The sequence below is a fragment of the Typopeltis vanoorti genome, chromosome 4 (assembly GCF_054136105.1).
Source record: "Typopeltis vanoorti isolate ZY-2024b chromosome 4, IOZ_Tvanoo_1.0, whole genome shotgun sequence".
Taxonomy (NCBI): Eukaryota; Metazoa; Arthropoda; class Arachnida; order Uropygi; family Thelyphonidae; genus Typopeltis; species Typopeltis vanoorti.
Genome location: NC_143552.1, coordinates 12,885,014 through 12,901,850, shown reverse-complemented (window position 1 = coordinate 12,901,850; position 16,837 = coordinate 12,885,014). Strand labels below are relative to the sequence as shown.

The 16,837-nt window shown below is 36.0% G+C and overlaps 1 protein-coding gene across 1 annotated transcript; it reads left to right on the top strand.

Annotated features, from left to right (window-relative positions):
* The first annotated feature begins 14,749 nt into the window (after positions 1 to 14,749).
* On the top strand, positions 14,750 to 15,376 carry LOC150107112 (general transcription factor II-I repeat domain-containing protein 2-like). Its single transcript, XM_090391618.1, has one exon. It carries the CDS (start codon positions 14,750 to 14,752, stop codon positions 15,374 to 15,376), a length of 627 nt encoding a protein of 208 aa, XP_090247744.1.
* Positions 15,377 to 16,837: the final 1,461 nt, after the last annotated feature.

Here is a 16,837-nt window from a genome sequence, read left to right as displayed (position 1 = left end):
AGGCTCTTTCTTTATGTACGCACCGATCAAGAGTCCACTTATGAAAGTCACATTTCTTTGACATTGGATTGCTTTAGTATTGAATAAGGGATTTGAATGATAACAAACGCTCTCATAAGGTTTCTTCTACCTAGAGATTTCTTGGGCTTCCACGGATTGAGTCTATTGGTGTGTGGCCTTTATCTGGGTCACTTTGGAAGATGCTTTTCACTGGAATATGAGCGGTTCTGCTCGGTGGTACGGTGAGCCTGTCACCGAGCAGAACCACCGCTGAATATCTTGAGTGCGCCAGAGTTATGAATTAAAATGATCCTTCAGGTCACTCATTAAGGTTAAAGTGATATGAAGGATTACCTAGTATTTGGAGAAGACCCTTTACTTATATAGTGGTCTCTGAAGAGAACCAGCCAGTTCAAAACAGCTGTCAGGCCAGTGAAACCCTTATCAAATGCATTAATAAAAGGGGAATATGCGGACGCTTGGACAGCGGTCGTGTTTTTTAAGTAGTGCAAGTCAGGGCAACTCTGGTATCAAGGGTTGTATAAGCTCTCTGGTCGAAATTGAAGCTATCATGGTTTCTACATGGATTTGGCTTCGAAATAATGTTGGATCTTTAATATCCACTATTTCTATACTGTGCTATTTGTATAGTATTATGAACTGTCGTAACGCTAGTTGAAGAGAAGGGGCAACGAGAGCAACATCGAAGTAATTGCCAAGTATAGTCAAAAGCGTTCACGATCTGAAAAAATGAGCAATTTCAGAGGACATCTCGGATTTAATTCCCGGCTAACTGTGATATTAATTAATTCTACCATTACTTTTGCGGTAACTCCCTCATGAATGAAAGAGCTCACAGAGTGGACCCTTGTTAACCCATAAATAACTCTTCTCAAATATAATTCCGTAATACTTCCCAAAACATGTTTCACACACAAGAAAATTAATAGTTATTTTAATATCATAGATTAGATTAAATAATACTATACTATAATATAAAATTTTATACAGGTAACCCTCGTATAACGCTGATGTTAGGTTCCATAGAAATGCCGCGTTATATAAATCGCGTCATGCGAGACTCAGATCACATAGAAAAAGTAGGGTTAGGTTCCGAAATCGTTTTTTTTTTTTTTTTTTTTTTTAAATTATATAAACAATGACATATCCAACAAAAAAATATTTTTATTTAATTCAGGTAATTCGTGTAACTTAAGTTAACAAAACATAAACTATGAAACAAATACATAGTATAAAAATTATAAAAAATTATAAATTGTACGTAAACTTCATTGCACATACTGCATAAATGTTTCAGGCAAAATAAAATAAAGTGCATGTTTTAATCGTCATCATTGTCTTCAAAACTAACATTTCGTAGATGTTCTTGATTTACGAGTGGCCGGACGTCGTCATCATTTGAAATCTCTTGGACATCATTTGTATAATTCTCATTGCATACTTAAGCTGATTTAGTTATCAAGAAGTCAGTAATAAGACCTTGCTTACCACTATGCTGCAATTTTTTTATTAAGTTCATAATACGGAGCTAAAAAAATATCCAATTGTCTCGTGAAATTTCGAGAGCTCCATTGAGAGATAATTATCCATAAAATAACTTTCTTGCCAAGTTCAATCCTGCTCATTTCTTTAAACGGAATTCTTTAACGGATTCATTGCAATCAGAATCTTCGGCAAAACTTTCCCCGCCATTTGGTTCGACATTATCTATTAATTGTACAAGTTCCTCCTTATTTAAATCTATTTTGCCGTCAATTAATTCACTAATTTCGTTTTCAACCATATCTCAAAAGCCCTCTAAGCGGCCATTGCTATAAAAATAAATTTTTTGCATATAAAAAAAGCATTACATATTGTATGTAATTCGCTAAAAAATAAATGCTCAGCTTGAGATTAACACACATGATTTTTAATGCGCTTTCCTGGCAGAAAACGAAGACAATTTTCAACAATATACGGTAAACAATTGACGTACATGCGTGCTAAAGAGTATTTCCCCTAATATAAATTCGCTGCTTATAACTACATGCGCGATACCGGCAGATGCAAATTTAACGAAGATAAAATTTGATTTTTAAGTCGCGCGTTGAAAAATATATGAAAAGATAAAGGCTTGCTACAGTTTGTAGATTGTCTTATATCGAAACCGCGTTGTATAAGTACCGCGTTATAAATATTAGCAATAATTTATAATAAGTATTTTAATATCCTTTAGTTTTTTTCGATTTGTCCACAGATTATAATCAAGGCAACAACATCTGTGTTATATGGTTCGTCAAAGCCGCTATGCTAACACTGGTGACGCATTTAGGATTGCGCGTGTGGCTTTTTTGTAAAAAGAGCTCCATGAGCAAGTGCAACGAAATCTGTGATATTTGTCCATGCTACTGAATTTCAAAAAAATTAATTGTAAGTATTTATTTATATTATAATTTTTATTTGTCAGCGTACACTGTTTAGACCAACAATATCAACCTATTAACAACAAATTTCACAATGTTGCTAAGATGATCTAATATTAGGGAACCAGTTTTATAGAATTATGCCAAACAACTCAGAGCAGCGAGGTGAAATGTTTAGTTATTATAACTGCTTGTATTATTGGACGCTGCGGCGCGCAAATACCCAAAGTTTCTGGAAGGGGAAACTACTAACACCCACGTATGAACTTTCAGGAGAAGTGTTGATGAAAATTATAAATGTTTAGGGAAGACCATTCGCTGGAAAGAACGACATTCCGGCGGCGCTCATTATTTGTCTTCAGGTGGCGCCACGAATAGTAAATAAAAATCATTGATCCTCGCTCACAGATTCATGTGTTCATTGATTGTATCAGGAAAGAAATGCGAGGAATATTTTTTGAATTTTGACAACAGATCGATAATTTTCAAGTCAAGCAACATATTTTAGATTCTCCTTTGAGCTTGTCACAGCTCATTCAGACACCTCCGTACGAATATAATTTAGAAACGAGCTCTAGTCGCTCTCTTGGAATAGTCGCAAAGTGTTGTTTGCGATGCCATTATTCTTCTTTACAAACTCAATGCATGCACTCTACAAATAATTCGTTATGTTTTCAACTTTGCGTCTACCAACCAATTTTGTCGATGATACAGGGAACATGAAAAGATTAAAAAAAAAAAAAAAGTCGAGTGTAGTTCTCTAATTTTGCCAATATTGCCTATTTCCTTCTGCATGACGTAATTTATCCACTTACAGCGCTACATAAAACAGAACGTCGTTATTGTGCTGCTGACTACTTTGTCTTCAAAGTGGACTCAAACAGAACTGATTGTTGTCATGGAAACATAACGACACATTTTATTTTTTAAAACAAAAATATTTTCTTATATACGTAAAGTGAAGCCTTAACTGACATGACTGCTTTAAAGTGGTGTTCTTTCCTGTTAACGTTCATTACAGATCGTAAGGTTATGTCTACCATACAACCGTCATACCTGCTTTACGGCAGAAATATCGTTTTCTTTTATGATGACATACTTACGTGTATTTTTCTGGGATTTATTTTGAAATCTGTGTTTCAGAACGAGTGCTGTTTACGACTGTGTATTGGCGCAGTGGGTTCACTCGCTCCGTACTATTTAAATAATAAAGGGCCACTTTTAGATTCCCTTTCCTGTCGTTTCCAAGTTGTACCATTTGTCAGATTCTATTGTGTGCGTAGGCTGAGGTATGTTTCACTGGAATAGTAAACCGCAAAAAAGACATGCACAGCTAAATATAGATGACTAATCGTTCCCAAGATTGTTCGCTTAGCATGAATTTTTATCGATAAACAATTTCTTCGGTGTCAGCGTTGCTCTCCAATCGATCTCACAATGGACTGCAGGGAGAAGATGAACACTAGCGTTCTTTGTGGTCTCCCCAACAGCTCCTGCTGCTCTCCCCAAGAGTACACTTCTTTAACGTTCCACTAAAACGAATGTGTGCACTCTTTCTTTTATTTTGGAAAGAAAAGTTAAAAAAAAAAAAAAAATCGCCACGCGCCTCTTGTGGTGGGCACGAGGGGAAGAGAGGGGGAAAAGACAGAAAGAAAGAAGTTCTCTCTTTCTCTAGTAGTGAACGCACGGAACTAACTTATGTTTCTCAAGAAGAGCATCTATTGAGGACCCAGTAGAAAATTTGGAATGCAGGTAAATGTAAATTTGCGTTCTATGCTTGAGTAACTCAACAAACTACCGTTCATTTTTTTTTTTTTACATTTATGGAACCAGCGGTGTAATTCACAATAAAGATTATTTTTTCATCAAGAACTAAAGTTTAAAAATACATTTTATGCTTAAAAATATCTTCAAATTCGTTCAGAATTATTTTGGGGGGAAGGAAGGAATTAGGAGGGCATTAAAGTGCGTTATCCGAGGTTTGTTCGTCTATCGCGTAAAACCTTTACTACCCTCGAGGAGAATGGTTCAGTTCAACTTCAGTTAAATCTTTGTATTCAAAGACATCCATAATAAGGAATTATATATTTGTTTCTGTTTCTAAAGCGAAGTGTTGATTTAAAAAAATAAAAAAAAAAAGTCTTTGCTTGGTCCATTTCCGAGATGGACCGCAGGTTCCGTACTTAGCCTGAAATTTAATTACGTTCAACATTTTGATGACCACAAATCGTCCATCAGAAGTTGATGTGTGATAGCACTTAAGAAAACTGTTATATCGGTCAACTATAAAAGGTGGCTTGTATTCTCACTTGAATATTCCAAGGCACTTCAGCTATTTGAATCGTAGACAAGTTAGGAAATTACATTCTAACCGTTACCTTTTTACATACGATCTGCTGCATTCCGATATCTAGTCAAGTAACTAAACAAATTAAAGAACAGGAAGATTAGTGCGAGATTACGTTCAGTGGGCGCGATTACTATCGTGAGTGAGCGATTAAATTCTCTGGCACTGAAGAAAAACTCGAATGCATTACTGGAGGTGCAGTGAAAAACACGATTTGGTATTGGTAAAAAAAAAAAAAATGCTAGTTATCATTCTTGTCTAATTTTAAGAAAACTAAAATTGGTTGGTGCACAATTTTCAGGCTCGTTCACGTAATCCGTCCATCACAGCGACTGTTGGTTTCGTTATGCGTATATATTCCACATGAAACAACTTGAGAATAGATGACTCAGTTTAAATGAAACTTAATTATTTAAGATTGAGAAAAAAAAATATTCGAGCAATTTTAATGATTTTAAAGCTCTCTCGGAATAGTATACCAGTAAATCTCTTGATAATATTTTTCCTTGTTCTATCTATCAGATCGCAGTAGTTCAGTAAGATACCGTGAATGCGCCTTCAACAGTACATTATGCATACTTTTTTTGTTTCTAAAAAATCTTAAATATCAGAATCGATTCATATGTACTCGAGTTGTTTCACGTATACGGGCGATCACACATTAAACAGGTAATGTTCATATGCGAACGCAATACGAACAAAAACGAACATTCAAAGAAGCCAGTAAGAATAAGAACATTTCTTCATGGTTCAGCTAATTTACCCTTCCGAATCCAAGTTCACAGCATTAGAATATTTCTTACCAGTTTCAAAAAATCACTAGTCTTTCTCAGAACTTACTTGTCACAGCAATCATTATCCTTTCAGTTGACGGAGAAGATCTTTGCTATGACTATTCGTGTCTAACCCCCCCCCCCCCCAGTGCAATTAGAAAATTCTTATAGATATCATGGTCATATTTAACTGGCCTGGTTGGCCGGTGAATAAGAATAAAATAGAGTTTTAAGCATAGTTGGGGCACAAGCCTAGTAAACTTGGCTGAGATGTCGGTTGGGTTAGAGTCATATAAAATATGAACTGCTCAGTAAACGTACCATGGTAAACTCATTTACTATTTCTACTGAGTAAAATATTCTTCTTAACAGGAAACCTTAAATTTTCGTCTGGTCCTGTATTTTTCCAAGTTCCAAACTAAATTTGCCAATGCCACTGCAGCACTAAATGTATATTGTAGGATAATATTCTTAATATTGTGTGTAGAACAGTAAACATGGCGGAAATAAGGGGACATTATATATATATATATATATATATATATATATATATATATATATATATATATATAAAGTAAGGGAAATGTGGGTAAATAACTCGAACTATTCTGGAGCAAGGAATTGGCGTATGGTTTTGGGGTGACGTTGTATAGAAGTATGAAATTCAAGAGACATGTTGCCAAGATTGTTAAGACGACTTAGAGGATTGTTGCAATGCTAAAAATTAACAATGATCAGCAGAGATGAAGTTGTAAATGCTTTCATTGTATAAGGATACGATCAGACTACATCTGGACTGTGCTCAGATCTGGTCACCAATATTTAGGATAAAGTGTTATTGGGACGGGCGCAAAGGCAATTGATAAAAATGATATCAGGACTGTCAGCTAAAGTTGCGTAATCTGCCAAGTTTTGTAAATAGAAGTTTAACTGAAGTTGAACTGAACCATTACTTATTTTGTAAATATGGGAACCTTTTCGTTTTTATTTTGTTACAGGAAGAGTGGTGGGTGAGATTCATTGCTGAGTATGTTGTTAATTTTAAGAGTATGAATGACTTTAAGATTCACTGTGACAAATATGTTGAAGGCAGAGCAAACTTTCCATGATAAGACTTTTCTATTTGATGCGAAAACTTCTTCCTGGATGAACATTTGGCTCCACTAGAACTGCGGAGCCAAATTATTACTACTTTTATTATTACTACTACCACTGATAGTAGTGGTAGTAGTAATAATAACAATAATAATAAACTTCATTATGTACTTATCAACGCTTTGTTAAAAACTATATCGTCGATAGCAAAAGAATTTATTTATTCATATGGAGTTTCCTCCCCCGTCCCTATTGGGGCGAGTTGAGTCCCCTCATGGGGGTTAAGTATTTATGGCTGTAGATCCGTGTGTGTTCACGGCCGGTTTGCCTGCTTCACGGGATGAAAAACCCCAGATAAACTGGGGGGGGGGGGAACCTTGCTGTCCACTCCCAAGACCTGCTAACTTGACTAAGGAAGATCCTTAAGCTCCTCACGTTGGTGACGGGAATCAAACCTAGGACACTTCTTCCCCATGAGGCATATGGTTGCGAAGCGCAAAGCCACTAGGCTAACCGCGCGGACAAGCAAAAGAATAAAACTCGTGGATCACTTCTTACGGCTATCGATTTCTGCATAAGCCCCCCCCCCCTCTTTTTCAAAAAGTAAAGAAACACTCTAGATATACATAAAAAAAATTTTGAAAAACTTATTAAATCAGACTGGAATAAGTCACTTAAAATAGATCCTCCAACAATTTCATAAAAATGTAAAGAAACGCTTCTGGAAAGAATTTGAAAAAAAAAAAAAAAATCACTTGGCAGCACCGAACTATATAAACAAAAGAAAAGAACAAACTAACAACGTTAGAAGACTTAGCACAAAACAACGTACACTAGAATTGTAAACGACCTAAATAGAACGCAGAGGGGAATCACCAGAAATATTCGTCCAATATGGAAAGTGAACGAAATAGAAAAGGCGGGCAACCACAATACAGTGTTGTAAAGTGCATTAAAAGCTTAGGGAGTTTGCACATTAAAATAAGATGCTGTTTTTTTTGAAGCAACCAATTGTACGACACTACAAGAAAAAAAAATATTGGAAACTAGTTTCTCAGGATCAGTGATCTCGTTGTGCAGCAAGTTAATAGAAAATACTTTCATAGTAACTAAGAGCTGGCTTTCACTAATAACATTTCCTGTTGGAAATACGTAAAAAATATTTTTTACAAAGGAAATAGCGTATTGCGACGAGACCGATTGCTACTGTGGAGTTCTGAATTGTTCACTTTGGTAAAAATGAACTGTCAATCAACCAAAAATCGGTTAATGGCTCCGCCATTTAGACCAAAATTCTCTGCAGATAGTGACAATATCAAACAAATCAGGAAACATTCCACAAAGCTTCATCGTAAAAGATTTTGAACAAAACATCAACTAAAATTGAGCTGTTATGTCAAAATCCTTCAAGCAAGCAACCATACCTACACCTACCGACCAATGAATTAGAAATTTATTTAACCCAGGTTGGACCGCGTTTAGGTCTTGAATTACAGAACATAAGGTACTGGATTGCATCTACGTACACAACATACCAGGCGTTCATTAGACAGTCCTTTAACTATCTCGGATTTCATGGAAGAGGACTTTGCTCCCTGATCGTCTCATACATTCGCAATAGGGTTCTGATCTGGGCTTTATAGTGACCAGGGAAGGTGGCGGAAGTCGTCGTCATGCTCATTGAACCACTGCTGAACAGTTCTTGAGCGATGGACAGTAGCATTTTCGCTCATGAAACAACCGTCACCTACTGGATAAAAAAAGTTAACGTTGCAGGACGGACTTGATCGGCAACAATGCTCAGATACTCCTTGGAGGATACCCGACCTTCCATCGATATCAGGGAACCCGTTCCATACCACTAAAACATGTCCCACACCATGACACCACCTCCAGACAAGCTGGGTTCATTGTTTCATGGGGCTTTCACCAAACCTTCTGCCTACTGTTGGTACAAAACAAGGTGTACCGTAACTGGTCGGACAATATGACTTCTTCCATGAAATCCGAGATAGTTAAAGGACGTTTCTGACACTGCTGTAGGCGAACTTTCCGGTTCTTCGCAGAAATCAGTGGTTTCTGTATAAGCATGCGATTGACAATGGCAATCATTTTCAATTCTTGCGCCTAATTCAGAGATGCCTGTCATTGGTCCACAGTTACACCTCGGAGACAAGAATGTGGTTTATTTTTCCATTCATTTAACCCCCAATATATCTCACCTCTTTGAGAACCACAACAGTTCTGCCGATTTCAAAATTGTGGTTCCAGCCAGAGGACTTCCCACAACAAGTCCTTTATCGAACTTTGTAAGATCCTTTGTTTTTCCCATTGTAATGAACACTATTGATGATTACTGACCAGTAACATTCTTAAGTAGTTGTCTAGAAAACGTGGTGACACTTCTTCTATTGGCACTACAGCCCCATGTAGGACCTTGGCCTTCCATTCTTGGGTATTCATGACTCACTACGAGGTGAGGGCGTTACCCCCACGCTCAACCATGTGTAATTGTCTGTGAATCATTGTGTTCTTAAGACCGGTTTGCCTGCTTTGCGGAAGGAAAAACTCAAGATTAACTGGGGAGAAAAACCCTGCAGTAAACGTCAAAGACCGGCTAACTTGGCTATGTCTGAGAAAGCTCCTCGCGTCAGCGAGGAGAATCGAACGCAGGACACTCCTTTAGTTGCAGAGTGCATAGTCACTCGGCTAACCGCGCGGACAACGTGGTGACACACATTAGCAAATATTTTGCATATACGCTGTGTAAGTGAGGTTTACGTATATCTGCATAAAGGTTTCTAATTCAGTGGTCGGTATGTGTAGTAAATGACATGATTTTTCGTAGCTGGAGTGCAATAGCATTGTATTGAGACGCACCCTTTCTGAATAACGTTCTTTTCTCAATAATAATGAATAAAGTAGAATAAAATACACCCACATACGCAAAGCTACTTTCTGATTGCACCAATATACGTCATCATCAAGAGCAGTTGAGTATGTTTTCCACACCGAAGTTGAAAAACGTCCCCTCCTCTCTCGGTTAAAAATTAACAAACAAAAAAGAATCCAGGATTGCACAAACTGACATTAATAGCACAACTCTTGCATAATATTACAAATCTAAAATTTAATTTCTGCAAGCAAAAGGATCCGAGGGAACTAAACTGGAAAAAAAAAGCTGAGTGAGTTAAATGGTAATAATAAACATCATATGCTGAGGAAAATTGTTTTCAACTGCCAACAACTTTATTCCACTTAAGACGTAAATAGTAGTAGGGGCACTAATATCAAGATAAGATAAGGATTCGTGACATCGTGAGAATGGAATGTTTGGAATTTCCCTGGGGGACACATCTGTTTGTGATGTCCTGTTGTGTCTTTTGGTTTGCATATGGAATTGTGGGTAATTGTTTGAGTATTGAATTCTGGGTGCTGATAAGATTAGTGACATTGTGTGATTAGATAAGTGACGTCATTAGTATGGAATACTTGGAATTTCGCTGGGGACATCTGTCTGTGACGTCACTTGGGTTTTTTTGTTCGCATATGACATTCTGGGTAATTGTTCATATATAGAATTGTTGGTGATGGTTAGAGATAAGATAGCATATGGAATCCTTGGAATTTCCATGGGTGACACGTCTGTCAATGACGGACGCGTCACCCTCCCCATCAAACACACACACACACACACATTGTTTTTTTCTTTCATGTTACATTTTCTAAAATAATTAATTACTAGAATCAGTGGGGTCTCCCAAACACACACATACACAGTGGTTTTTTCTTTCATGTTTTTCTTGTTAATAAGTTAGTTAGACATTTTCTAAAATAATTAACTATTGTCCCACTCAAGCACATACACACACATATCTTTTTTTTAATGAACGATGTTCACATTTTCTAAAATAATTAATTACTAGATATCAGTGGTATCCCCTCACCCTCCATCAAACAAACACACACACACACACTTTTTTTTCTTTCATGTTCACATTTTCTGAAATAATTAATTACTGGAATCTCAGTTTTACTGCTTCTATGTTATATTTAATATCGTAAAAACTTCATTACTTTTCTAATTAAATGTTAACTTTATTACAAATTCTAAGCAGAATAAATATTCTTAAACATGGAGAACATGTCAACGACACCTTAATTTGTTCATTTAAGTTTACAAATACACTTTTATTTCACTGAAATAATATTTACAAGTATATTCACAATGAAAAATGCAAACATGTAATTACCTAGAAATATTTCACAAGATTTGTCTCTCTTGCTATTTTCCTGAAGAAAGAAAAATTTCAAACGGTTTTGGGTTGGCTCATTTTTTTTTTTTTTATTTATGGGATACACAAAACAGTACAGTACAGCACAACACACACACACACACACACAAAGACTGAAAAGAATGAATTGCAGTAGATAAACTGAAAATGCAGTTGATTCTTTTTCCTTATAGGTTTCTGTCCATTTACTTAATACTGCAACATTCGCACTGTGGCTCATGGCGATGATTTTCCCATGTGTCGTCTATGTTCTCTACTTAGTGACACCATGGGAAGTAAAGTAAAGTCACCGCTATTCTCTTCTCTTAATTTCACAGTGTAGTGTAACAGATTGCACTACGACTTGGTAATTTGCACTTGTTAAGTTTAAAGTCTTAATTTCTGTTTAGTTTTATATATGAAAAAAAAAAAAAAACACAAGTGCAAATTACCACGTCGTAGTGCAATCTGTTACACTACACTGTGAAATTAAGAGAAGTGTCTGAAAGTAGGGTTACCCTATTTCTTGAAAACAATATGCAACATCAATGTCGACCATTAAAAAAAAATTGTAAGGAAAATAAAATGTTTACCTTCAAATAAATATTTATCCATTTTAATTTTACCATTCATATTTTCAGAGGAATGAACTTTCTTTAAAAAAAAATTGTAATCTTTATAATTTAATCTGTATAATTCGCTTGTTGTTATCCTCAGTTTGTTGTGTAGATGATTTGTGTGGCTATTCCAACTTAGATCATCATGGAAGTTGAGTCCGTGATAACTTGCTGTTTTCACCTCTGCGATGGTTGTGGTTTTGATCACTGCTTTGTGTATAGGAGGATGAATGTCAGATAGTGAGCTATTTAGTTTCTATGCGTTGGGTCTGGGAGGTTTTGAATATCATTTACTTTGTTCTTTCAGGATTTGTACTGTATATATGCTGTTTTCAGTTAGCCAGTTCGTGATCAGATTGATGTCGTGTTATATATTTGGGTAAGCTGTGTTTACGTCGTTGTCCCTGTCAAACATAAATATAAATTAATATTTATTTAGTTATTTCGCATTGATTAATATATTGAAAAAAAATTTTTTTTTCTTCTTCTTCTTCTTATTCCTTCCCTCCTCTTTTACCTTGCGGCATCGAGGATTTTTCTACATTTAACCGCTACCGTATCGAGCATAAGGTGGTTAGCCCTATGCCTCCCGGTGTATCCTATATCTGTAGATGCGTGTGTTCACAGGTTGATATATATATATATATTAGGGGGATCCGCCCCCCCCCCTGACGCCAACGGCGCCCAATCCCCCCGAGTTCCGGACTGGTAGACGCCGGTTCTCTTTGAATTCTGTTCCCCCCCCCCCCCCCATTGAGTCTACAGCGCCCAACTCCCCGAATTCCAAGCTGGTAAGCCGGTTATGCTAATTTAAGTAATAAATACTGACACGTACTGTTATTTTCATTGTTTGATTTGTAGGTTTTTCATTGTTTGAAAGCCTACATTCGTTTCAAATACACACACACACACACACACACACACACACACACACACACACACACGCATAGGACTAACCACCTTATTCTTGAGTTACAGTTGAGAAGTCCAAGAATAATTGGATTCAAATTTGGCGGTTTGTGTCCTGTTGAATAAACCGGTGGATCGATAATATTCACTTTAGAATGTAGTCGATCAAATTCTGGGTCTAATGATTATTGTAATAAGCGTAGTCAGTGAGTGTCTGAAGTACTTGGATTAAGAGTCTCTGCAGTGATTCTTGATGTTATACGCCATCATTACTGATAACACATAATATTATGCCATATCATTAATGATGCAAGCTTGTGCAAACCGTTAACATTATGCGACAGCGCTAATGATGCGAATATTTACGAAAACTCTCTTCAGAAATTACTACGGATATTTTCCCAAATAATCAAGAAATGAATGACGCCTTTAATTACGCAAGCAGTTGTAAAACTGTTTTGAGAAATATTTTTCCAAATACTCGAGAAATAACATTTGTAAGAAAAAACAATTTATTACAAAACTCCTTTACGAAATTACGGCAAGAACTGCCATTTCCTACATATATAATACGTTAGTATGTGTGGCAAATTAAATGACTGTTTAAGTCCCGTTGTCACTATCTGCTTCTTACGCAGTAATGTTTGATGCTATTCGAAGTGTACTAAGATTATGAGTTTTCATCAGTTTATAAAAAGCAAATGAATTCAGTAAAAGTTTCAGCTGCAGCTTCAGTGACATCAGCAATATTTGAACGGCTTTATCTATGTTTATCTATACTAGTAGCAAACACACTAGTTTATTTCCACACCATTCATCTATACCAGTAACAAATAGATTAGTTTACAAATACTGTACACTATTTATCTATATTACGAAGAAATGTTAGTTTATTCTTCCACGCTAATTACTTTATCTATACTAATAACAGAGTGAAGTAATTAAAATCACGGGAGCTCTGGGCTCTCGTGATTTTTATCAATCCCTGCTCCAGCGAACGTCATCTCTCGAAACAGTTTACTTTCCTTTTGGAGTGTCATGCGATGATTATGATGAATTGCTCGTGCGTGTTGCTTTCAGATAAAAAGTTTTCCTGTCGTTTAGTATTTGTCTGTATGTGTGTGTGATCTTCATTTCGAATTTAATTATTTGTTTTTAATTACTGGTAATTTAACTCATTTAATTTTTAATTTAAATATAAATTAAACAAGAATTTGGGAAAAAAATGTTTATCCTAGGTTATACAATCCATTGACTAATAAAATAAATTATTGCTTTCATTTAGGAAGTTTTTATGTTTAATTTTGTTTTTGATTACTATTTTGATTTTATCCATTTAATCAATTTTGTGAATAGAACACTATTTATGCATAAAAAATCCTGTTATCAACAATAAGGGGATGAAAATCATTAACATTCAGTAAATAAAAAAATCCATAAATAAAAAACAGTGAATTAAAACCAGTAATTCCGCTTTCCTATGTAAATTCTATACACTAAAAGCTGTTGGACACTATAGCAAGTTAGTAATATTAGTACTACCTTGAGTGAGCAAGGATCTCTGGATCTTTTTCGATCCACCTCGATCCAATAACCTAAAGACATTCACAAACGTTAGTCCCCTCAGCGAGATTCGAACCCGTAGCCTGTAAAGCATAGGTGTCAAACTCGCGGGCCGCATGCGGCCCGCGACGAATATTTTTGCGGCCCAGCCAAACGTTTGCCAATGAAAGTGATTACTACATATAGCCGTGTTGCATGCATTTCCTTTACACGCAGGCGAATCATTTCCCCCACTATTTCTACTAGCGGATTATATACCTAGTAGGTATTACCTACTATCATGCCAGTGCCACGCCCACGTCTAGTCGTCAGTCTTCTTTGAACTGAATTGTTTGGTGTGCGTAACAGGAAATATTTCGCTTTCGGTGAACAAGAAAAATAAGTTTATTTACGTTACGCTTATTAATTTGTGCAGTTATTTAGTGTCTGGTAAGTTGGTGTTCAAGAAAAAATATCAGTTTTTATTAAAATATTCAGCATGTCTCTATCGAAACCAAGTGATGGTAATAAACGAAAAATTGCTGACGAACATCGAAATTTCCAAGAAAAGTGGGAATCGGAGTATTTTTGCTGTGAAGTAAAAAATAAAATAATCTGCTTAATATGTAATAATGTTATCAGTGTACCGAAGTTATAGAACATTGATCGTCACTATGAACAACATAAATCAAAATATGATAATTACGAGGGATTAACGAGACAAGAAAAGTTGAAAGAGCTCAAGTCGGGACTGAAAAAACAAGAGTTCATGTTTACTAAAGTATCAGCAGAAAGTGAAGCGATGGTGCATACAAGCTACGTCTTGTCGGAGTTAATAGCTAAACATTCGGAACCTTTTACTGAAGGTGATTTCATTAAGGAATGTCTAATTAAAGCTGCAGAAAATATTTATCCTGAAAATATGAAGGCTTTTCAAACAATCTCTTTGTCTCGAAATACAGTTGCGGAAAGAATTACTGATTTGGCCAACAATTTAAGTATTCAGATCAAAGCAAAATCATCTAGTTTCGAAGCTATTTCCATTGCCTGTGACGAGAGTACGGACAGTGGGGACGTAGCTCAATTAGCTGTGCTTCTTCGTGCTTGCGACACGGATTTCAACATTTTTGAGGAATTATTGGAACTAGTACCAATGCATAACACTAGCACAGGACAAGATATATTTAATTGTGTTTTTGAACTTCTGCAAAAATACAATCTACCTCTGTCAAAATTAACTTCTGTAGCTACAGGTGGAGCTCCTTCTATGACCAGAAAACACAATGGTTTCGTGGCATTACTGCAAAAAAAAAAAAAAAAAGTGAAATTTATGACGGATCCAAGATTCATCACACGCATTGCATTATACATCAAGAAGTATTATGCGCGAAAGTAATAAACATGGAAAATATGTTGACATCTATCAAAAAAATCATTAATTTCATAAAATCTCGAGGCTTAAATCAGCGACAGTTCTCTGCTTTCTTACGTGAATTAGACAGCGAATATTCCGGTTTATCCTACTATACCAAGGTACGTTGGCTATCCTGCTCCAAGATTCTTAAACAATTCTGGGACTTTACAGAAGAAATATGTCAGTTCTTAATAACTAAAAATCAAGACACAAGCCTGTTCTTTGATACAGTGTGGTTGCAAGATTTATCCTTCATGATTGATATGACAAAACACTTATATGATTTAAATTTAAAACTGCAAGGAAAAGATCAGATCTTTATGTGGACTTTTTCAATCGAAGGTGAGTTAGCCGATCTCATACAGAGGTAGCAGGGTTTTTTCCCAGAAACTCGGGTTTTTCATCCTGCATACAGACAAATCGGCCGTTTAGAACACACGCAATTTACAGACAAAAAATGCTAGTTGTTGTTGTGGTGGTGGTGGGCGGTAGATGGTGTTGATGGAGATGATTGGTAGTAGAGGTTCGGTGTAGTGTTTGAGACAGTTGTATAGTAGGTGTCATCCCGCGATGAGTCTTCGGACTCCTTGGAGGTGTCACGAATAATAATAATAATTACGGACATGTGTGACCAAGTTAAGGCATTCGAATGTAAACTAGTTCTTTGGGAAAAGCAGTTGAAAAATGAAGATTTAACGCACTTTCCGACATGCAACATGAATAAACGTAGTTTAAGTGAAACTGCATCGTATCAAAACTACTTAGAAAAAATTTTGTAAGTCTTAGAACTGAATTTGAAACAAGGTTTGCAGATTTTAAATTTTTTGAAGACACGTTTTCTTTGTTTTGTTCGATTTTTTCAATAAATATTGAATCAGTACCTAATCAAATGCATGTGGAGGTAATTGAGATCCAGTGCGATTCAGATTTGAAAGCAAAATTCAGTGAAGTTGGCGTGCCTGGGTTTTACAAATATTTACCTACCAGGTTTAAAAATACTCGAAAATTCGCATATGAAATTATATCCATGTTTAGAAGTACTTATCGGTGTGAGCGGTTATTTACAATTATGAAGGAAAATAAGTCTCCTGTCAGATCCAGAATTACTGACATTCACGTTGGATCAGTTTTGAAAGTAATCACTGCGAACAAGATTTCCCCCGATGTAGGAAAGTTAGTAGCAGAGAAGAGATGCCAAGTGTCAGGGAGAAAACATTTATTTTATCGTTGTTCCTTTTCTTTTTTTAACACTGTACTTTTCAAAATAAACCTGCGTTTTTATGAAAATTGAAGTTTTTGTTTTTTGCGGCCCACATAATCTTAAACCTCGTTTATTTGGCCCGTGTTAGCCTTTGAGTTTGACATGCTTGCTGTAAAGAGGAAGATTTGGCAGATGAAACTCGAAAAACTATCACAGCATGTCTTATGTTGCAACATCTTGAT

Excerpts from the sequence above, each read along its gene's own strand:
- LOC150107112 (XM_090391618.1), top strand. The coding sequence starts at position 14,750 with ATGTTTACTAAAGTATCAGCAGAAAGTGAAGCGATGGTGCATACAAGC.